The sequence below is a fragment of the Pleurodeles waltl genome, chromosome 7, assembly GCF_031143425.1.
Source record: "Pleurodeles waltl isolate 20211129_DDA chromosome 7, aPleWal1.hap1.20221129, whole genome shotgun sequence".
In the NCBI taxonomy this organism is placed as follows: domain Eukaryota; kingdom Metazoa; phylum Chordata; class Amphibia; order Caudata; family Salamandridae; genus Pleurodeles; species Pleurodeles waltl.
This window is the reverse complement of record NC_090446.1, coordinates 1,422,575,336-1,422,600,176: the sequence shown is the minus strand read 5'-3', so window position 1 is coordinate 1,422,600,176 and position 24,841 is coordinate 1,422,575,336. Positions and strand designations below refer to the sequence as shown.

Genomic DNA, 24,841 nt, shown 5'->3' with positions numbered 1-24,841 from the left:
AATGCCTCTGACAATATTATAAAGTATTATTATTGATTGATATTGCATAACAATGTTGTAAAGTGCTCCAGTACCCTTGGGCCTAGCCAGCTCTATAGAAATCTCTTAAATAAATAAGCCCTATGCCTCAATTTCAATCATCCTAATTCCAGCAGCATAGAGTCAACAATCATGGACCCAAAAGCCCAGCCTTACCAAGGACAGCTTGCACATTGTCCCTTGTTTTTTTTATAGCAAATGCATCTTTTCTTTATGCTCACTGTAAGAAATAGGGGCATTAGTTGAGTATCCACATCAAGTAATAACCCCAGCCCCTGTCAGGGTGTATATGCAGAGTTTGTGTTGTATCATTTTTGCTGATGGACATTTCACCACCTGCAATACAGCACCTGATTAAAAGATGCTGTAGGTATAGGTGGGGAAATGTCCAGCACGAAAGTGGGAAGGAGAGTGGAGGTGGGAGGTGGAGTAAGTAAAAAAATAAATAAAATAAACGCAAACACTGGTGCCAACTGTTGTGTCCACAAATCGTCAGGGTGAACTACTAAAGTCACTTAATAGATATGAGTTCAACATCCTGGTTGTTATGTCACACAGCAGACACCCTTAACTTAGATGCAGTATGAAAAAGTATTTATACAGTACTAAACCAGTAATAGAATGAAAAACCATCAAGAAAACTCCTAAACCAATTTAGAAAAACAGAGTAAATTGTAATACATAAAATGACACCAAAATGACAAAACGTTATTCATTTTTTAATTTTAAATAAAGCTTTAGAGCCAAAAATCATTATGTGCCAATCACGGTCATCTGGCTGTACTTGACCAGTACTTATCCACAATGGAGCACAGGTTGGATACGGAAACCAACTTCGACCAAGTCAAAATTCTTACTTTCAGAAATTTGGGCATATCTACAAACTTCTTGCGCCACTGGTGAGTCCGTTTTTATGACACTCGGACAGCGTGTAGTGAAAACCCATATCTACAAGGCCACACAAACCCGTTTTGTGGGGCTTTTCATGGCCTCATAGATATGGTGCAAGACAAAGCAGTGCAAGTTGCTGCGTTGCCATACACTGCGTCAGGGGAGCATTCCATGCAACACCCATTGGTTTTGATGCATTCCCAGATTTACAAGCCAATTTAAACCTGGGAATGCGTCTAAACCATACACCTCCCCATGACAGGTGCAATGAGGAGAAATATCTTTATTTCCCCACGTTTTTGTTCACTTTCTATGTTATTCTGCAGCACACACTGGGCACATGTGTAAATGTAATATGCCAATTAGGTACATACCAATCAAACCATGTTTAGGGGAGTGAGCACAAGGACGTAAGCACTGGAGTACTATGGCCAACAAAAACAAATTCAACAACACTTGAGGCAAGCTAGCAAAATCAAAAAGTTTGGGAGAAGACCATAAGGTTGACAGGTATAATACCCACTTGTACTGATGAAGAAAATCTCTGCTACATTCTCAATTAATTATTTTCCTTTATAGCCTTTATAGACTATACATGTGTTAGTACTGCCTGAACATAACAAGCATTCTGGGGATTGTCTGCTGCTTGTGCCATCCCATAGTGTTGGGCAAAGAGTTGCTAATTTGTTGAGATAATCTTCTCTGTATGAATAAGGAAACGCCGACAGAGAAATCACGGTGAGAGAAATTAGTTTAATCCTGATATAAGAGCCCCGGCTGCAGCACACGGACGGTTACATCCACCCCTCCGGTCGGTCTCCACCAACCGTCTCCCAACTCCAAAGAACATTCCCTTCCTAACATTCCCCTGTTCTCTGACTCACGCGCATCGCTAGCGGGAGCCCGACAACATGGGAATTTACATTACTTAGTAATAAAGCATACACTATAGCAATAACAAAGATACAACACATCTTCCCCCTTACACACATTTGTTCTTTTTTTTTTATATATATAACATTTCTCATGAATAACAAAACATCGTTCTGATTCCATCAATACCCAAAAATGTCTAATGACTATAAGAAACATATCATCTACTTTTTAGTTTCACATAGAGTTTGGACTCAACTGCATACATATTCACTAAGCTTCCCCGGTCTTGTGATTTTCCTGCCACACCTACTAAACCTACCCATTACCCCTGTCGTACCTCCTTCTCAAACACTTTTTTTCTCCCTTTCTTCAGTTATGCTATCATCTTGTATAGGTATTTCGTTACCTCTACCTACCTGTGCTTCATTGGCCTGTTGTACTGGAACCCCAAACTCACTTTGTGAGCACATGTCGTTTCCAGTTTCATCATCCACTAACCATTTGGTTTCAATCATACTCTTCTTTTCACCTCCTTTATATGGAGAAACCCTGCTTAGATGCCACACTTTCCCATCCTCGAGTAGTACTGCATTACACAAAATTTTCACAACTTTCAAGGGCGGATAGAATTTCCCCATTCCATACTTTTTGAAGCCTGGGACTTTCACTTTAACCAAATCACCTATTTGTATATTTACAGCCTTGCATTTGTGTTTTACATCATAGTTTTCTTTTGAACATGTTTGCGCCATTTTAATATTATTCCTAACACCTTCAACAGTCCAACCGCTTTTCCTACCATCTGTCATCCAACCAATGTTATCATTCCTTAATGGAACTCTACCTCTCATTATCTCAAAAGGACTGTGTCCAGGTGCAAGGTGTGGTCCTGTATGACCAAACTGTTCTCCACACTTCCTTTTCCCAACATAGTTTTGCATTTTCTGCCAGCTGTATACTGTTCTTCAACACTCTGTTGAATCGCTCAACAGCAACGTTACCAGCCGGGTGACAGTTGGATGTAGTAATGTGTTTTATGCCACACCTCGATAAGAAAGCCTTGAATTTTTCAGAAATGAATTGCGGCCCATTGTCCGTAATTACAGCTTTAGGAAAACCTTCTCTTAAGAAAACCGTATTCAAAAAATTCACAATGGACCCAGAATCTACCTTGGTCATAATACTTATTTCTGGCCATTTAGAAAAATGATCATACATCACCACAATATATTTGCACTCCCCCTCCGCATGTATAGGACCAGTAACATCTAGACCAATTTTCTCCCAAGGCATGTCAGGACATTTGATAGGAACTAGCAGTGGTTTAAATGTTGATAAAGCTTTTCCTGATTCATTGCACAGAATACATTCTCTTACCTTTCTTTCCACAGCCACGTGTATTCCTGGCCACCAATACAATTGTTTAATTATGCTTTTTGTTTTAGATATTCCTAGATGGCCATCATGGCACAAATCCAAAACCTTGTTCCTAAGTACTTCAGGAGGTATAAATCTCCCATTTCGCATTAACTTGTTGCCCTCTACAGACAACTCATCCTTCACTTCCCAAAATCGGCTTACCTTTTCATCCAATTTTTTTTTATGAGGCCACCCCTCACACAACATGGTTTGAACATTGTTTAAAACTTGATCTTCATCCACAGCTTTATTCCATTGGTCTTCAGTAATACCCTGGACATCTTGTACAATGTCAGCTACCCAACAATCTTCCAATTCCTTCACATCTTCATCAGTTCTGGCTAGGGGCATCCTACTTAGGAAATCAGCAATTTTATTCTTGACCCCCGGCACATAACGTACTTCATACTTGTAATCTAAAGGTCTCATGGATAAACGGGCAATGCGTGTTGAAGCTTTGAATAAGCCCTTTGTCGTTAAAACTTTGGTGAGTGGTTTATGGTCACTCCGCAAAATGACATTCGTGCCCCATATAAATGCTCGAAAATGTTCTAACCCCCACACACATGCAAGAGCCTCCCTCTCAATGACAGAATATTTTGCTTCAGTATCAGTTATTGAGCGGGAGGCAAACGCAATTACACATTCCTTATTATTCTCATTCATCTGTGAGAGTAGAGCTCCCAACCCCTTAATGCTGGCGTCCGTAGTAAGAATGCTTTGCAGGTTTGGGTCAAACCCTTGTAGAGCAGGTGCCCGGATAATATCTCTTTTGATTATTTCAAAAGCCGTTTCACATTCCTCAGACCACTTAAATACACACTTACCCTTTAACAATTGCCTAATGGGAAACATTTTTGAGAAACATTATGGACAAACTTGGCGTAATACTCCGCCAGGCCTAAAAATGCTCTAATTTCATCCTTGTTTGTAGGTGCAGGTGAATTTTTTATGGCCTGTACCAGACTAGCTTTAGGTTCGATGCCCTTACCACTTACTTCGTGTCCCAAATAGGTGACACTTCACCTAGATATTTTGCACTTACTGTATTCTGCTGTAAGTCCATTATCTCCTAACACCTGGAGAACCATTCTAACTTTCGGATCATGATTATCTTTCGTATCTCCCATAATTAATATGTCATCTTGAAAAATAAAATACATCACGCATCTTACTGAATAGTTTATACATCAGCCTTTGGAACATAGCAGCCGCAGATGGTAACCCAAATGGCACCCTAACAAGTTGATAACACCCAAACGGTGTAATAAACGCGGTTAATCTACGGCTATCAGGATGCAATTAAATCTGGTGATACGCAAAAGTAAGGTCGATCGTGGTAAACCATTATTTACCTTTAGTTAAGGCTACCACCTCGTTAATCCTGGGTAATGGAAATTGGTCAACCAAAACATTTCTATTGAGGTCCCTAAGATCCACACACAATCTTAACTTGCCATTGGAACGTCTCGCTACAACCAACGGAGAAATCCAATCAGATGATTCAACCTGCTCAATAATACCTGCTTGCAATAACTTGTCTAACTCTCCAGACACTTTGTCTCTAATGCTTATGGGGATATTTCTGGCCTTGTGGATAACAGGTATCGCGTTATCCTTAAGTATGATTTTGTGTTGGAATTTTTTTTACTTGCATATGGTTCCCTGAAGTACTTGTGGAAACAAATCCCTTATAGTTGCATCACTCATCTCGCCACCATGTATTACAGACACAGGTTCAGAGATGTTTGGGTCTAGAACCATTCCCAGTGCTCCCTGATCCCACCAACCTAAAACTGACGGCCCAGTCTTAGATACATACAATTTACATTCTGCCCTACGATCTTTGAAAGAAAATAACATTTTCTTGTAACCTATCAACTGGATTGGCTCCCCAGTAAAACTTTTCGGAGAGATATCAGGACTGTCTAGAACCCCACCAATAACATGTTCAAACTTCTTCAACCAAACCAGTTCATTTACAATAGTGTAAGGTGAACCAGAGTCAGCAGTAAAAGTGATGGTGACACCCCCAATAGATATGTCGCATTTCGTTTTTTTCCGCTGGAAATCCAGTGTTGAAGATTCATGATCCTTTACATTGAGCACCCACATGTTCCTGTCTTAACTGTCCGAGGAAGAAGCTGAGTCCGTTGCACTCTCTAATAGGTTTATCGCCAGCTCTTTTTTCCTCCTGCAAACTTTAACAAAATGGCCACTAATGCCGTTGGCTCCATCGACCGAGCCCGTCATATCAAGGAGGGAGCAAAGGCCCCCACAAAACAAAAGGCAGGTGCATTGTCAATGGTAATGTGGGGAGATATCTGTTAAAAGTCTTGTGCTAGTTGTGGAGTGATAGCAGGAAATAGAGCTAAGGGCCATATGTACCAAAGCGTTTTCCCATCGACACAGAATGGGTAAAACCCTTTGATACATCTGGCCCTAAGCTCCCTTCCGACTCTGACGCAGCGGTGCTGTCCATGGAAGAGATAGCATCACGTGGGGAGGAGTTAATCGCTTGCATAGAGTATGCAGACTGTATTGCATCATTTTGGCCTTCCAAGGCCTGCTGCAGCGTCGGGTCTGTTTTTTTCCGTACTATTTGAGCTTTATTACGCTTGTCTCTACAGGGCTGAGGGTGTTGTCTTGTATAAAAGGCGTTACTTTGTTCTCCAGCCTGTGAATGCAGAAAAGTTTAATAAAGCCAAGCACATACCAGGTCGGGCGTGTCAAACAAATGAGTTTTTTGGTGATGTGTAATTTGGAGTCTGGCCGGGAATAGTAGAGCGTATGTTATTCCCTCTGTGCTCAGTCTCTCTTTTACTGACTGAAAGGATGCTCTTCGCTTCTGGACCGCTAGAGTGTAGTCCGGATATAATGAGATTCCAGCGTTGTCTACCATAATGGGGTCCATCTTTCTCTCCTCCTGTAAGACAACATCCCTATCTCTATAGTTCAGTATCCGTGCTATCAAGGGGCGTGACGGAGCTCCCGGTATGGGTTTTCTGCCTGGTATACAATGTGCTCTTTCCACTGTAAAGTGTACCGACAGTCTATCCATGGCTATGGACTGCAGCCATTTCTCTATATATTGCGTCAGATCTTTTCCTTCTTTGCCCTCCGGAAGCCCAATTATGCGGACATTATTGCGCCTTGAGCGCCCTCCTGCATCTTTGATTCTTTCTTGTAGAACTTCCACTTGTTGATGAAGTCTTTCAATGGTGGTTTTATTCTCCTTGTGGGGTGGGAGAACGCTTGACTCCGTCTTTTTTATTCTATCCGATAGCTTAGTTTGATCATCCTTCAGGATATTCAGTTCCACTGTGAAAGAGCCCACTCTGTTCTCTATAGCTTGTCGAGAGGCTTTGATTTCTTGCAAAATGGTGTTGAGCTTGTCCTCATTTTCTTTTGCTGATAATATCAAGATTTGGTCTTCAGGGGGTCGGAATTTCTCCACCTTCCATTTGCTTGCCTTTTGTATGACCCATAACTTTAGTTTTTCTGCCGGGTGATCGTCCCCGCAACACAAAGCTTTTAAACAGGCAGCAAAGTACAGGAAGACGTTTGAACCAGATGAGTTTACTGATTATAAGTGGTGCGTGCTCTAGAGTCTTTAAAGTATGGTTTAGTACATTGCAAGGCTGTCAGAATTGAGCTGTGCCAGTGGTATTTAGTAGTGGATCTGGGGTTTCCTCAGGGTCAGAACTGTGCCTTTGTGTAGATTATACTTTTTAACGCTCACTGTTCGCAGTATTGCACTATGCTCATTTTAGTGCCAAATCCATTAAAAAATGTCTCCAGTTTACACGACCTATCGGCGCTCTATATCTTTTAAAACGCAATTTCCTGAGTATTTATGGCCAGATGTAGCAAAGCTTTTGCGACTCGCAAACAGTGAAAATCGCCGTTTGCGAGTCGCTAAAGCCACTTTGCTATGTTGAAATGCATTTTGCGAGTCGAAACCGACTCGCAAAATGCATTTCCGACTCGCAAATAAGAAGGGGTGTTCCCTTCCTATTTGCGACTCGCAATGCGATGCAATTCCATTTGCGAAAGCGGTCGCAAATGGAATCGCAGTTACCATCCACTTGAAGTGGATGGTAACCCAGTCGCAAACGGGAAGGGGTCCCCATGGGACCCCTTCCCCTTTGTGTCTGGCATCAAAAATAATTTTTCAGAGAAGGCAGTGGTCCAATGGACCACTACCTGCCCTGAAAAATACCGAAACTAAAGGTTGCGTTTTTTTTTTTTTAAAGTGTAGCTCGTTTTCCTTTGCACTTTGAAAAAAAAACTGCTTTATTTAAAAGTAGTCACGGACATGGTGGTCTGCTGTTCCCAGCAGGCCACCATCCCCGTGAGAGCCCTGAATCGCTATGGGGCTGCAAATTGCAACCCACCTCATTAATAATAATGAGGTGGGTCTTTGCGACCCCATAGCGACTCGCAGAAGGTGTTTGAGACACCTTTCTGCATTCCAAATTGCGAGTTGCAATTTGCGAGTCGCTGGGACTCGCAAATTGTAAGTCGCAATTTGGAAGTTTGCTACATCTGGCCCTAAGTCTCTGCCGTGCAGCAAGATGGTGGTGCGAGGCCTTTCGATAAGCTGTGTATTGCGGCCTATACCACCATGTAGCGCGGTATGTCCTTCAGTTCTTATGCTGCAGTATATTTCTCTCCACGTGGATCTCTAGTTTCTCGCCATTGTGTATTGTTCGCTGGCTTCCTTGTCTGTCCGGCCACTATATTTTCCACTCTCTGTCTCAGCCACTATCTCGGGGCTACTTGTGCATCACATGTCTCTTGCGCTTTGCGCCCGCGGCGCCGTACTGCTGGAAGGGATGGGGGGGCAGGGAGCTGGGGCTCCTACTCTCGACGCAGCTGAACTCGGCCCCAGCCTCCAGCTTCTGGTCGTGTCGCCGCATCGCCCCCCTCTTACCGTCCCACGGCCGCGATCCTGGCCGCGTCACAACCCGTTCTCCTCCATGCGCCACGGGCCCAATTTTCCTCTGTTTCTTTCTGCAGCGTCAAGACTTCGCCAGGAGTCCGGAATCCGCTTCCTCAATTCTCTGCTGCGTCCCCAGTCCTGTGATCGATTCCGTGGCAATGTCTTCGCCCCTAATTGTACCGGATTGTAGTCTTGTGACGAGCCTGGTTGGGAGCTCCTCGATTAAGCGACTGCCATCTTGGGCGGTTAGCCACGCCCCCCTTCAGACCACCCTATTATGGCTGCTCTCTGACACTATTTGGTGGGGAAGCAGCCAGCAGCCATACTGGCAGTCGGCGGCCTAGTGGAGCTTGCTTCGATGCCACCGCCACGTCACCACAACACCTCCCGCCATATTACAACATTGTAAATGGCATTGCGGTGTTGTGTTGGCGGGGTGCAGGCGGCGGAGCAAGCTCCATGGACCCCGTTCCATCTGGACGACCACCGCGACCACCAGGTAAGGTGATCATCTGACAGGGGAGGGGGGGTGTTGATTGTTGTGTGCGTGAATGGGGGTGTGCGTATGTGAATGGAGGGGGATAGGGGGAGTGTTATGGTTGTTTGTGTGTGTGCAAGTATCTGTGTACTTGTGTGAATGCCTGTATGCTGGGGGGTGGGCCGGGGGTTGTCGTGGACGTGTGTGCATGTGTGTGTGAATGAGTGAACATGGATGTATGCATGTATGTATGGGGGGCAGGGGGCAGAACGTGGATGGGGTCAGAACAGGGATCAGGGAGGTCAGAATGGAGATCGGGGAGAAGGGCATCGCTGCTTGAGGGTTTGGGGGCTTCTAATAGGGCCAGGTGTTGGGGAGGATCATACATGGAGGAGGGGGTTGGGGAGTTCTGTTGTGGTGACAGGAATGAGTATAACTGTCACCAGTAATCTTACCGCCAGGGATTTCGTGGCAGGGCTGACGCCACGGAATCCCTGGCGGTAAGGCTACTCAAAATACTGCGGGCGGTGTTAGGTGGACCGCCGGGTCAAAGGTGGTCAACCTTCGGCCAGGCGGTCCCACCACACTGGCGGTACAGTTGGTGAACTGGCTGCGATGCAGCCAGTTCACTAGCACTGTCATATTTTGGCGGTCCTGCACTGCCACACTGTCAGCGGTCTGACCGCAAACGCAGGCATGGCGGGGCAGGACCGACAAGGTCATAATGACCACCTTAGTCTTTATCAAATCCCAATGTCCAAAAAAATATAGTTCAATGTCAATTTTCAACATATGTCGAGTTTCAGAATACTTTTCCCGACAACCTCCAAGAAAAGCAAACAGTTGCTCTGCATCAAAAAATTAATCTACATAGCAGCTCCAGACTGCAGCAGCATGTATCATTCCATAGCAATGACACTGTGAGACATGAGAAAAATATAGCCACATGTGAAGCCTTACACAAGTCAGTGTTACTGTCTGTGGAGACTGCCATTCGTTCCTTCCCTACTTTCTGACATTATATTAGGAAATGATACTATACGGGCTGTTATAGTTCAAGGAGACTGAGTAGTGCATATAAAACTGAGTGTGTTTTTGAGGAACTGAATTGGCAAAATTATTATGCAAAGAATACATGAAAATTTAGTCTGAATTTTTAGAAGAAGTTGTCCAAAGGCTCACCTGATTACATAAGGGTTGAAATATATATTTTGTTCAATAGTTAAAAATTATCAATATATTCTAATAAAAAATAATTTTTTGTTCCAGTGTTACTTTACATAATGCAAAAAACAGCCCTAGTAATTCCAATACTTGGGAGTTTGTTTCTGAAAACCAAAACCTTTTGTTTACAGCCATCAAAACTGACTGTAGCCATCCATCAAACCTTTTGTATGTTGAAAAGGACCACAGTGCCGCCAGCCATCTAAAACGTTTGCAGATGCTAGTTCATCAAGATGTAGGAGGTAGTGTTCTCCACCACCCTGAGGGATGCAATCTTAAATCAGGCCTCAGATTGTTTAGACGTTGTGGCTATCCTGATCCTTACTGATCAGAGCACCTATATCTTTTAGTTAGAATTAATAATTGTGTGAACAAGGAAAGAGAGGGCATTAAAGCCTCAATTGTATAGAGGCAGCTTTGTAGTCAGCATAGGTGTTACCAATAGTAATCAGGAGTTACATATCCTTGGGATACAAATGATAGTGTAAGTGTAATGAGAAAGTAATGACCATTTCCCAGCAGGAGGCGTTCTATTCCCTCATAGAAAATAAATCAAAAGATTACTGCGGCACACCTTCTCTGTTACATTAAAGGAAATCCTCATCACATCAGATTACTTCAGACTTAAGAGATGACATTGTAAAATTAGCTCATCAGGGGCATCTAGGCCATAGTCTAATCAGAAGCAAGATTTGTTCCGAATACTGGTGGCCCAGTATGGATAAACTTATAAACAAAAGAAAATACCTATGTAAACTGACTGATAATGGCATAAACCTACAATACATAGAATTGCTAAAACCTGTTAATTGGGATGTCTGCAGGAACAAGACTACCTTTGTGAGATTACATCAAAGACATAGAATGATAAGCGCTTTCGAAGTTAGTAGATAACAAAACACATTGGCTACAATCAAATCGATTTTATATGAAGAATAATGCCATAAATGATTGACTATAACTGCAAAGACTTGTCGCTGCACTTGTACTTTCATGCTACCTTTGCAGGTTGGTGTTGAAGTTCTTCCTACTCTTTATTTGCCTCTATCTCCATCCTAAATTATTGAGACAGAAAGAATGCTTTATTTTTGGTAGAGGTGCAAAGATTTCCTTTTCCCCCAAGATTTGCCTTGAGATTTTACCTTTCATGGTGAAGCAATGACCTTTCGCCTGACTGCTCAATGGAAATTTACAAACGGAGCTACTATGAAGCCCAGCAAAGTTTGCATTTCTAGAAACTGTTTTCACATACGCCCAAGTCTGTTCAACCAGCTAGCCTTACCCTTACCTGACTAGGAATACTCCCAGTCCATCCCGCAGCGCTCTGGAAGATCAAGCTGTTTCCTTCAGGTTGGACTCTCAGCCGCTCTTGGGCATGGAGCTCCAAGAGCACTGTAGCCTGTGAAAAGTTTGCTTCCTTAAGGCGGTGAGCCTGTCTTGTGCAGTTTTTCCTCCAAACCACAATGCCCCCGTGCCAGAAAATCCTTGTTTATCAAAACCACATCTCTTTAGTCCAGAGCCAGTTCTAGAGGGTTGTCCAGGTTGACCAGGACCTCCCAAAATAGCTTGGTGGCCCACCCAAAGCCCATTCACATGTAGGAAAGAAGGCTTTGTTTTTTACTTAAAGTAAAAATATAACACTAGACATCAGCCTCGCTATCAAAACCTAATGCCTTGGGCTACCTTAAGTGCTTAGGGACAGAGGGGAGGTAACAGTAAATTGGAGTCCCTAAAACACCCCGGCTGTATTGAGACCGTAAGCTGACAGTAATTAAGAGATACAAACTGTTTTCTGGCAGAAACAGTGTGAAGGCTTTTAACATTTCAAGAACAGTGAGTTAAAATGTGCATACAAGCACAATATATATCAGTAGTGATTTATTTTATTTTATTTCTGATGGTATTCCTAACATGCCACCGGAATTATGCAGCTGGGAAACATTGAATTATACTACAGAATTACCTAAATTATGTGAAAGAAAAGACATATTATTCAGCGTATTGCAGTACATTTTGTTGATAATATTAGTTTATTATTTTTGCATGTGTCTATTTTAACATTGTCTTGACAGGGGGTTACCTGGGAATGCATCAAAAACCTATGCCACAAAAACAACCATCCCTACAATGCAGACACCCTTGTACCATGGTGCAAGAATGTCTGCGTTGGCGCATAGCAGCTAATTGTGCACCAACGCAGGGGGTAAATGACAGGAATGCACTGTATCTCATAGATAAGGTGCATTCCAAAGATAATGGAAAAATGGGTAATCCAATCACATGCAGGTATGTGACACTCTATCCCAGATGCCGTAGAATCTGAGAAAAGAGGGTGATTTACTACTTCCCAAAATGCTTTGCTGACTTTTAACTGGGCTGCTTTCTCCAAATCTTCCCAGGCTTTTAGTCTAATTTCTTGTTTCCTGTTCTCTAAAACCCTTTTATAATCCTTTCTGGCAGCTCTGATAGCCTCAACATCGTGAGGAATTTAATTTGTGGCCTTTTTTAAAGCTTTGACTGCTAGAGTGCAGTCTGGGCTAAACCACAAGTGAGGGGGGCAATCTTTGGGTGGTCTGTTTCTGAATAACCTATGATATGCCACACCACAGACTGCAAGAAAACGTTCTTGAATCTCACTGGCATTTGCACTAAGAGAAAACAGGCAATATCCTTGGCGGCATTGGTGATAACATTTTGAAATAAATTTCTTGGGTCAATGTTTTCCCATTTCAAACGGGTTCCCATGTTGACAGATTAATGCGTAGGGAGCAGTCCCGAGTCGCTTTGCTCATAAGGGGTGGTGCGGGTGCAGCGCGCAGGGGTAAGAGGGGGAAAAATGTAATAAAAAAAAATAAAAAATAAAAACTTACCTGATCCGCTGCACCCTCCTCTTTCTCCTGTCACTGCAGTCAGGCACAGGCTCCCAGCCTGCCCTCAGGCCAATCCTGAAGCTGTTCAGAGCAGTGTTAGGATCGGCTGGGAGGGAGACTGGGAGCCTGTGCATGCTCTCTCAACTGTGCTGCTGGGCTGCTGGGCTGGAGACAGCCTACTGCGCATGTGTGTTTGGCCGGCCTGAGGAGGCTGGCCAAACATATATGCACACTGTGCACTCCCCTCACTGCACGTGGCCCCGTGGCCCCGTCCCTTTAACAAACAAAACGATAATAAACATGGTTTATTATTGCTTCATTTGTTAAAAGTTTTGCAGCTTCTGCTGCTGGTGGCTCCTCCACGAAGGAGCCGCCACTGGTGGGGAGCCTAGTTGAACTATTTATACTGGAATGCAGAGAAAAGGAAAGACTTACAAAAATTGGATAATGGTCACTAAAGGGCAGGGGGTGCACCTCATAACTCGCCACTTTTTGAGTAAGGTTATCTGATAATAGTATAAACTGTATGGTGCTTCCCTTTCCTCCTCCTACAAATGTTGGAAGAGAGGTGGTGTATCCAATGTGAATATCCTATAAAAAGGACAGATATCTGATTTAATGCTTTCCCATAAGCCGAAGGATTAAGATGGACAAAATCAGTCCCTAAAATATCAGTGACCTCACATACACGGTTCCCAATATGGGTGCTTTTCATAAAGTTATAAACCCCAACTCTTCAATAATGCCTACTGGTTGCATTGAAAAAAGTTGTAATAGAAATGTAATTCCTCGCATTTAACTCTTGATACTCATTGTGCGCTCTGTGATATTTCTATCAGAGTTTTGGAGCTGTCTAGTGGTGGACATGCTGGGAGCGTACGCAGGCCCAGAGGATCTGGTTTCCTTGACAAGTGTGACAACAATAAGAGAACACAAGCGAGGTCTTAAAAAGTTAACACTACACAATCACCCATTGAGTATGTAGGTATTGTGCCCACCCATTTCACCCTATGAGCCATGAGGATTTTTTCCACTACTTCAAATTGACACCCTGTGTTTTTCCTGTCCCAGTGAGCTGTTTTATTAATTATGCTGTAACAGTCCTCTGGTGCTCCTTCCTTCAGGGGTGAGATCCCGTCCATGATCAAAGTATATGGGCTACTTTCAGAGGGTGAGTGTGAGCAGTCTAATCGCTTCTTTGGTGCCGAAAGTGGGAGTTTCTGACAATGTATGAAATATTCCTGATTTCTAGACATGAAAGAGCTTAAAGGCTCCCTGCTCTGAGTAAATTAGTCTTTGGTGCCTTGGACCCGAGCATTCAGTTGGAAAGCAGAATCCTTGGGGACAAGGCAGGATTCCGTATGGGTCTGTGAAGTTGTAGGATAAACTCCACCCAAATGCACCACTCTGAAGAACCTCCATCTCAATTTGGAGTTTGTTCGTCAATACTTTAATTTCCCTCCTCATTTCTTCACTAAAGGAGGACATCATTGTCTCTACTAGACCACCAATCCTTTGACAACTCTTTTTAACAACGTCAGAGATATTTTCCACGGTTGAGAAGTGTTGCATAGCTGCAACCTGAGTGATACCTGGTGAGGGCAAAGCTTTAAATCAAACTACACCAGTAGCATCCAAGGGGCGTCTAGCTGCTAAGGGTGGACCCACTCTACTCCCATTGCATTGCTTCCTTTTAAGTGGTGGTGATTTGTTTATTGTTGCCAACCTAGGGATTGGTGATCCCATGGTTATCTTGTTTGTCTCCTAATGGGCTACACATGGGTTAGACATTCTTTTTCTGTCTCATGCCTTTCTGAGTTCAAGGGGGCACAATGGGCAGTGTTTCTCAATAGTGGAAGTTAGGGTTGAATTGGAGGCTGTATCAGGAGGCGTCTGTTGAATCTGACGCATAGGTGAGGGGTCAGTGATCAACTTTTGCACTGCCTCAATACAATACTCTACAAAGTTTAGTTCAGTGGCGATTGCTTTCCTGGTCGTAGTAACATATGAGGTGCCTTAGGGGGTTGAGCGTGTCTCATCCCCCCAGACCTGGAAACACCTGTCTTGCCCATTGACAAGCATTACTCCTCTTAGATTGCCACAAAAGAAGGAAAAAGAGGACCAGCCACACCCTATAATTAGCACACGCAGTCAGTAGTCACAGGAAGAAAAGAGTGGCAACCCACCTTGCCAGGTATGATGGAACTCCTTCCCAAATTATTTTGATGGTGGCTCTTTACTAAGTTGCAGATCTCAGGCCAAGCCCAGCCTCATCCAGCCGCAGAGATGTGCAGAGATGGGCTCGATCTTAACCCGGGTGCAACGCCAGACACATCTTGTGCTGCGGAGATGGAGTTAAACTTCAATAGCACCCAAACAGGTTGCAGCCCCTCCTCCAGGAACCTGGGTCAGTGAGGCCTGCTGGGGGATGTAGTCCTACCCTAGCAGGTACAAATGGCAGCCGAGCATTCCTCACTGTGGGGCTAGAGATGTATTTTTATAGTGCCCAAACAGGTTGCACCCCCTCCTCCAGGCACCTGGGTCAGAGAGGCCTGCTGGCGGACTTAGTCCCACCCTTGCAGGTCAAGGCCACTGCAGCAGAGCGTCTAGCCCCACCGGGCCTGAGATGCACTTTTTAGTGCCCAAACAGGTTCAGACCCCTCATCCAAGCACCTGGGTCAGTGAGGCCTGCTGGGGGAGGTAGTCCCACCCCAGCAGGTCGAGTCTGATGCAGCCGAGTGACTCATTTTGACAGAAATGTATTATAGTCAAGGCCATTGTATTTGTGCCATTTTGCAGCCACAGCATCTTACACTTTGTTATGGATTATGGATTAGTCACATTTGCCACATAAACCATCATCTTCTGCATAAGTTGTCTAAAAAAAGTGGTCAGTTATTGCTGCACAGTGGAAGGCCCTTTGGTAAAGTTTGTCATCTTTCAGTTGCTTACAGCTGCAATTGTGTTTTGAACACTTACTAATCAGGTAGAAGTTTTTTCCAGACAGTTTTAACATTATAAAAATGGCAAAATAATAAAATATTGCTACCTTGCGTTAAGCTGCAAAATTTTGTCAGCTCTGTTGCTTGACTTGGTCCTTCCGTGTTGCATAATTCCAGTGGCCCTTATGATAGTGCTGCTATTACATTTTGGGTCATAAACTGATAAGAGAGAAATAGGTGAGGTAGAGAGAGAGAGAGAAAGATGAAGCAGAGGGATGGAAGGGTAATGGGAAGGATGCTGAGGGAGGAGAGAGAGTAGTTAGAAAAAAGGAAGATGGTGAGAGGGAGAGAAGGAGAGCGAGTCAGAAAGAGAGAGCAGGGTGAGGGACAGGGAAGAGAGGGAGTAAGAGAGAGAAGGGAGAGGAAGAGAGACAAAGGTGAGGTGGAGAAAAAGGATGTGGTGGAGAAAAAAGGGTCAAATGGAGCAAGAGTACAGTAAGAGGATGGCGTGATCAGGAGAAAGAAAGGAGGATAAGGCAGAAATAGAGAATGGTGAGGTGAGAGAAAAATGAGGGTGAAATGGAGAAAGGGAGGAGCACAACACTGAGACAAGTGGATAAGGTAGAGATAGCGTGGATGATATGGGAAAAAAATGGTGCAGTGATCCTCTGTCATAAACGATTACATATCTCAATTGTACATCAAGAAAATGATTTAGAAGGTAGATGGCTTGTTGTTAAATTGCTTATTGACAATATTCCAGTGACTATAGTCAATCTATATGGTCCAGTATTTGTTGATAAAACTTTTTGGCTTAGTGTTTTTTTAGTGAATTACGTATGAGGATGATTATTTAATTCTTCGAGGTGACTACAATCAGGACATGGATCTAATTCTAGACAAAATGTCCCACAAAAAAAGGTTCACACAATTCACATCATCTGTCCATAAGAGATCTCTTGTTGATATTTGGAGACTATGTTGCTCTGATCTTCGTGAATTCTCCTTTTATTCACCACCACATCATTCACAACCATGCATTATTTATTTTTAAGTAAATCCCTTACACAGCTTGTCTATAATCCAGGAATAGAATATATCCTAATTTCTGACCATGCTCCAGTATACGCAGATCTTGATCTCATTCTCTTTTCACCACACTCAGGTAGATGGCTTTTCAACAATTCCCTCCTTTTAATAACAGATTTCATCTCCAATGACAATGACCACACTTCATTTTCCACAGTTTGGGATGCATTTAAAGCAACTGCTCGCAGCTTCATTATCGATTTTGTATCACATAAAAAGAAAGTTACGGAGACTCTATTTAACCACCTTTTAAATGCTATAAAAAAACTCGAAAATAAATTTTACCACTCCAAAAATGAAGTTTCACTAGCAGAATTGATGGACGTTAAGATGCCATTTAATTGCAATACTACCAACGCTGCTTCAAATTATCTACTAAAAAGTAGTGCAAAAACACTATGGAGGTTGAAACAAGTTGGGTAAAATGCTTGGTCCCTACTTAAAAATTAAAAATGACCGCAAGAGATTTGACTCTCTTCTGAACATAAAAGGCAATGTACTTAACAAAGATAAAGACATTTTGAATTAATTTGTCCAATTTTATAAACACTTATATACTCCAGACTCAAATCCCTCTCCTTCAGATGGATTTAAGTTTTTCCAAAACTTGGAAACTCCAAATATTCCAAATGTTGATTTCACATCTTTCAACGCTGATATTACATTAGCTGATATTATTAATTCAGTAACTCTTCTTAAAAGAGGGAAAGCACCTGGGCCCGATGGCTTTAATGTCAAATTCTATGTCCATTTTTCGATATATCTTCTTCATTACTTTTTACGTCTTTGTAATTCTTTCATTTTGCATAATGCTTCCCAAGGTATCTTCCAAGCAGCTATTATGTGTTTGATTTCAAAAGATAATAAAGATCTCAACCATTGTAAAAATTATTTCCCCATTGAACTGGTCAATACAGATAATAAGATGTTTGCAAAAACCTTAGCCATGCAGATTGATCCCATTCTTCCACACCTCATTGGACCTGAACAATCTGGCTTCATTAAAGGTGGATTTAAATCTGACAACTCTTGTGTTCTTTTTAATGTACTTGCTCAAGCTCCTTCAATAGATCATTCATTAGCTGCTATCACATTGGATGCTGAAAGGGCATTTGATAGCATAGGGTGGGATTTCAAGTTTGCCCCACTGAAATGGATTGGTTTTCCCTCACAATTTTGCAACCTTATCTCTTTACTATATATTGGACCCAAAGCTTCCATTGTTGTCAATGGAATGTTTTGTGACTATTTCTCCTTGGCTAGAGAATGACAAGGGTGCCATTTATCTCTTCTTCTGTTTATTATTGCATTGAAACCCTTCCTAACTAAAATCCGACTTGATCCTAATATTTCAGGCTTCCAATTGGGTCCAATACATATCAAACTTTCTGTATATGCTTATGATATTCTTTTATAGTGCTCTAACCCACCCTTATCTATTCACTCTTTTATGAAACAAGTCTCACTTTTTTCTCATTTATCAGGATACAAATTAAACATAAACAAATGTGAAATGTTTCCACTTAACAACCATTGTACTAAACATCAGTTTGCTTCAATTAACTTTAAATGGCAATCCTCCAAAATAAAATATCTGGGATTATGGCTTGTTAATAATATTAAAGATAATATAAACCTTAACTTTGAACATGTTAATTCTAACTGATTCTATCAACAGATGGAACCCACCATGTCTATCCTGGTGGGGAAGAAAAGAGTCAATAAAGCTTATGCTATCCCCCATAATTTTATATGCCATCTCTATGATTCCCACTCACATCCCAAATGGGATTCTTTATTATCTAAATTCTTATGGAAAGGAGGAAATTGTAGGCAAGCACTCGCAAGTTTAAAGAAACCTAAATCCGAAGAAGATCTCAACTTTCCTGATTTTAAACTGTTGGACCTGGCCCTTTTTGCAGTGTTATCCTCAAACCTTATGCCTCCTTCCTCCTATTTTTTCTGACCAGTTTTTGCTGGCTTTAGGACTTTGGGTACTTAATCAATGCTAACCAGTGCTAAAGTGCATATGCTCTCTGTGTAAATTGTATTGGTGATTGGCTTATCCACGATTTACATATTTGATTTACAAGTAAGTCCCTAGTAAAGTGCACTAGAGATGCCCAGGGCAGGCAAATCAAAGGCTACTAGTGGGCCTGATGCACTGATTGTGCCACCCACATGAGTAGCCCTGTAAACATGGACCTGCCATTGCAGTGTCTGTGTGTGCAGTTTTAAACTGCCAATTCGACCTGGAAATTGTATCCACTTGCCAGGCTCAAGCCTTCCCTTTTTATAGATGTAAGGCACCCCTAAGGTAGGCCCTAGGTAGCACCATGGGCAGGATGCAGCGTATGTTAAAGGTGGGACACGTATTGATGTGTCTTACATGTCTTAACAGTGAAAGGCTGCTAAAAAAAAAAAATCACTGTTGCAAGGCCTATCTCTCTTGTAGTTTAACATGAGGGCTGCCCATAAATACCTTTTAAGTTGAGTTTGCCTTTGAGAGCAGATGGAGATGTGGAGTTTGGGGTCTCTGAACTCACAAATTAAAAATACATCTTTTGGTAAAGTTGGTTTTTAAATTGTCTGTTTGAAAATGGCACTTTTAGAAAGTGGGCATTTTCATGCTTAAACCGTTCTGTGACTGTGCCTGCTTCTATATTCCCTCTCTGGGTCAGACTGACAGTTTGTGAATCCCTTCTAGACAGTGACACAAAGGGAGCTGGGATGTAGCCTGCATATCCTGATTGGCCGTCTGGGCTAGAGTGGAGGGAGGAATGGTCACTTACATCTGAATGGGCTGTGCCTGCCCTCACAAAATGCAGTCTCCAACCCCCTGGTCTGTGTCTGGGTCCAGGCTTGGGCAAGGCAGGATCTTGTGAACAACAGAGACTTCTCTTTGAAGTTTGCCTACTTCAAAGGCAGAAATGGGTATAAGTAGTGGACCCAACCCCCCAGATTTTTAGATCACTTCTGGAACGAAGAGGAACCTCTGCCAAGGAGAAGAGCTGGAAGACGAGTACTGCCCCTTTGCCTGTGACTGTGCTCTGCAGTTGCTGCTTCTGCCTGAAAGAGAACAAAGACTGGACTTTGTGGTATATTCCTGCTTGTGAAGTGTCTCTGAGGGCTTGGACTGAGCTTTCCTCCTGTTTTGAAGTCTCAGGACCATCAAAGACTTCATCTGCCAGTATTTGGACTCTCTGCTGAGACTCTTGCCCTGCCAAGTGGTGCCCTATCCAGTCCCTGGGCCCTTGAAAGGTGAAGCTGGTAGAACAAGGACTGAAATCCACACACAGGAAGCCGGGTGGGGAAAATGTTGGCAGACCACCTGCATCGCTGCTGTAAAAACAATGCACCACCCGCCTTGTGGCTAAAATAGATGCATCACCTGCATCACAGCTGGAGAAACAAGGCAACTCCCACTTGTGGCTGCTGAAAATGACGCAAACCCCACGCAGCGCAGTTTTCCAACACTGCGCGGCTGCATTTCTCATGCAGCGTTGCTGTGCGTCAAAATCATTGTAAACCTCCGTGGATTCGAGGTGCCCTATCTCTAAATTGATACATCGCTCTCTTGCAGGAGAGAAAAATGATGCATCGCCTACCCGACCGAAGAAGAAACGACGCACAGTCTTACTTGTGAGTCAGGAATTGACGCATCGCTTACTTTTTCACTGCACGCTCGCCCATGCAGCTTTAATTTTTTATGCAAACCAGGTACTTTGTGTAACAGCAACGTTTCTATTCTTTTCTATGGAGTAAGACTCTTTTTACTTTAAAAATTCATAACTTGATGTGTGTTTGCTGGATTTTTGAGGTTTTGGTCTTGTTTGATTTAGGGAAATATTCGCTATTTTTCTAAGCTGGTGTGGTTTCCATTTTGCAGTGTTTTCACTGTATTACTGTATTGTGTGTTGTTACAAATACTTTACACATTGCCTTTGAGATAAGCCTCACTGTTTGTGCCAAGGGGATGAGCAGGGGTTATCTTAAGTGTGTATCTCTAGTGCCCTGACTAGAATGAGGGTCCCTGCTTGGACAGAGTGTAAACTGACTGCCAACCAGAGACCCAATTTCTAACATAAACAATACAATTCTACACTGTCATTAGAACAAATAACTCTCTGGATTCACCCACCACACCCCTCTCATGCCCCTACTCTGGCTCTCACTAGAAAAATCCATTATTGCTCCTTTGAAGAAATATTATCATTTACCTCTCGCATTTCTTAAATACGCTCATCTGTTATTACACACTCTCATTGTATTCAAGCATTGCTCCATTCCTTTAATCGATTATCCCTTTCCAATCTTCTTCAACAATCCCTATTCCATAACAATGACATTCAAATCAACATTCATCCTATTTACTGGAAATCCTGGAGGAACAAAGGTATATTCTGGGTACACCAATTAGTCAATAATCAACAAATCTTATCTTTTCCGTACCTAAATCTACATTTTCTATACCTCCAACATCTAAGTAACAATATGAGACTTTACACAAATCACTAACACATCTTTAATCTACAACCTCCCATATAAACTCTTCATCCACAGACACAACCTCTTTACTCTCTTTGCTATCCTTTTCCCCAGACCCTCCACAATCTATAAATTATTAATTCCTAGTACAGTAATATCAAAATCAAAAGTCTAACGTGAATGGGAGGCAGATTTATCGGTTTGTTGGCCCACTGATGTATGGATTCAAATTTGGGCTAAACGTAATAAATCTTCTAGAGCAGCCAACACTTTACAATCTAAGGGCCAGATGTATCAAGCCTTTTTGCTTTCGCAAACGGTGCGAATGCCCGTTTGCAAATGCAAAAATGCCTTTCAGTGTTTATGAAAGGCATTCGCAACGCAAATTTAAGGAATCGCTAAATTTGCGATTCCTTAAATTTGAGAGCCCGTTTAGAGAATCGCAAATTGCGATTCTCTAAATAAGAAATCGCAAATAAGGAATCCTTATTTGTGATTTCTAAACCACATGTCTCAAGCAATTCCTTAGTGCGAATTTGGCATTAAGGAATCACAATTACCACCAAGTAAAACTTGGTGGTAACCATGTGCAAATTTTTAAAATGCATTAAAAATGCATTTTTAAAATTGACATGTAATGCACACATGCCCTTTTGGTATGTGTGTGCCTTACATGTCCAAAAAACGTTTTGGGGGTGCAGCAGAAGGGGACCTTAGGCCCCAGGGACTCTGGGGTTCTGAATTTCCAAAATTGCGAATTTCAGTTAGGAATTTGCTATTTGGGAAATGCAGAAAATTGCAAATATTACCGAATGGCAAATATGGTACGTAGCATTTTGCGAATCAGAAATAGCGATTTCTTACAATTCGCTATTACTGATTTGCAAAAGGCTTTTTTGATACATCTGGCCCTAAATTTTTTATTTATCATTGATCACTCTATCCCCTTAACAATATACAATGCATCTACCCTGATTCAAACACATATTGTTAGTCATCTAAAGCATTAATTGCGGATTTAAAAAGTATGATCTTTGAATGTCCAAATATTTTTCCTTTCGGGAGTAAGGTCTGGAATTAAATTAATAGGGTTTTTAATGCTAATATTCCTTTCTTCCTTTCCAGTATTTCCTTAGGTAGCTTTGCTCCTGCATGGACTGAACAATCTCAAAATCACAAAATTATTGACCTTCTACTCGCAGTTGTGTTCCATCTAATTACATCTAATTGGAAAAATGCACAAGCTGTAACACTTGAAACATGGTAGCCAGCTGTTTGCTTTAATCACAGACTTGATATGTTTCACCAATATCTTTAGCAATGCAAAGGGATTTTTTGGGGTCACCATTTTTTTTATCTAATACTAGCCTACTAGCTAATAAGATTATTTTAACTTCTGATGAAACTTGCAACCTGCCTTAAAACTATTATTAATAACCCTTTACTGTTTTTTTCTTGTATATATTGCTTCATTATTAATTTTCTTGTGACAAATATACAGTTTCATTAGTAATGACAGTATACGAATAACTAGTTAACTCATATATATATACCTTCCCTTATCTCCTTACCCCATCCCCCTCCTCAATTTACTCTATATTATGATCGATGTTCTGTAAAAAACGCTATTACTATTTCAGTGTCATATTTATTTTAATAAACACAAACTAAAAAAAAGAGTAGGGTGATATGAAGGGGGTGGGCTAGAAAGAAGTAGAGCGTGAAGTGGAGAGAAAGGAGGGTGGTCCCTCACCCCACAATGTGGATGGCCCCATCTAAATTGAAGGTTTTGTTCAAATAAGCAATAAGCTTTCCCAGTACTTACTTTGCATTTTCATTTAACGAATATTCTTGACTAGCCGTTTTCATTGAAACAAAAAATGCTTGTTTTCTGAATGGCTGAATAACCTATCAGCATTGAGACTTGTAAACACAGCTAAAAAAAAACAGTGTCGCAATCTCTTACAAAACGTCCCATCATCTCCACCTAGCTTAGTTTAAAAATCGCACCGTTGACTGGCTACACAGTAATTAACGTAGGGAAGGGGAGACATTGTATGTTATTGTGGTGTACAAGTTAACCATTTTTACACATTTTTGTGTTCTTTGAAGGACGCTGCATCAAAGCATTAGAATAATATATTGTTTGTTTCCCTTACAGATGATGAGGATGAATTATCTATATATGAGGGTGATATTATTACACAGATTACGGTACTCGACGAAGGCTGGTGGTACGGAATGTGCAATGAGACATTTGGGATGTTCCCGGCTAATTATGTTGAGCTTCTGTAACAATTACAAATGAAAGACTCACACGGGAATCCAATATTGATAATCCCATTGCTTCTTTTATCTTTTCTTATCCCTGCTGCCCTTCCTAAGGGGAGGTATTAAAATAAGTCAGCAAAGGTGGACGCTGCTCTGGAAGGCTATTTCTTTTAGTTCGCAAGCTGGAAAACTGGTAAAGGACCTGATTGGATCCAGAAGGCAAAATATAACATGTTGTAACTGATTGTAGCAGCATTGCAACTCGAACTTTCCTCGCATTACACAGATGGTCCAGTAGTAATTTCATCTACAGCACATTTACTCAAGGGAAATAGGTGGCTGTTAAGATTAAAACGGTGAAAGGCTACAATATGAGTAGATGAAAAAATAAAGAAAAATTATATTAAAACAATAGAATGGACGTCTAGCTAAAATACCCGTTTTGTAATTCAGCTAGTGTGTCACAAGAGCATTTGATTTATTTTGCACATACTTCTTGACGATCCATAAGAAATTGCTTTCAGGTTTTAAAAGTTTATGGAGAAACCAAGTTAACGAATTGCTTTTAACTATCAAGAATTGTGAACACCTTGTCCTATGTAATATGTTGGGTACATATTTTAATATTGCAATAAAGGAGATAAAAATTATGTATTTAAATAGGGTAATGTGATGTGTTTATTCGTTGTTAACTAATGTTTGTATTGCTTATTCGGCCTCTGGCTCCACAAGCTGTCTATTTCATCTCTCATCTCTCTTCGCCTCCATCTTTCCCAGACCCTCCTCCCGAAGCCGGCGTCGCTAATATGACTTTATCTATGGTATAACCTTTTGCTCTGTGGTTATGTGAGACCCTGTGTGTCATCACTGTACAGTACATGCATACATTTGGTGACCATGCTATAAAAACTGGTGTAGTAAATAAATAAAGCTGAACTTGAAACGTTCCAGTAAGCTATCCACTGTGCTCACAACCACAGATCCCACATAAGCTTGTGACAAGACAGTTCTAACTATCTGGTCCACCATGATTTTTTGCTCTTTGATCACCTGTTTTTTACCTTTTACTGTGAGGGAGCCACATAGTCTGGGACTCACCCACAGTAAACTTGTGATAAAATGGACTGCTCATGTTTACCGCTGGTGCGCCTTGCTAAGGGAAGGCTGCTGTGGCGCAGCAAGAGTCGGGGGCCCTGGGCTGGTTACACGTGTGAGGGCTGCACTGGGGCGATTCCTGGCATGCGCAGCCCACAAACTGCGTTTAGGTAGCCTGGCTCAGAAGGAACTATGCAGAATGTGTAGTGACCTG

The 24,841-nt window shown here is 42.0% G+C and overlaps 1 protein-coding gene across 4 annotated transcripts in view; it reads left to right on the top strand.

Annotated features, from left to right (window-relative positions):
• The window catches only part of LOC138246438 (zinc finger protein RFP-like), a 175,730-nt gene extending 151,312 nt beyond the window's left edge, over positions 1-24,418 (top strand). Inside the window, exon 9 of one of the 4 annotated variants that reach the window (XM_069201053.1) lies at positions 23,423-24,418. In XM_069201053.1, coding sequence (XP_069057154.1) covers positions 23,423-23,556 — 134 coding nt within the window. In that variant the 3' untranslated portion in view covers positions 23,557-24,418. The remainder of the gene's footprint in view (positions 1-23,422) is intronic. The other 3 variants (XM_069201052.1, XM_069201051.1, XM_069201049.1) reach the window with 3 other exon arrangements.
• The last annotated feature ends 423 nt before the right edge of the window (positions 24,419-24,841 follow it).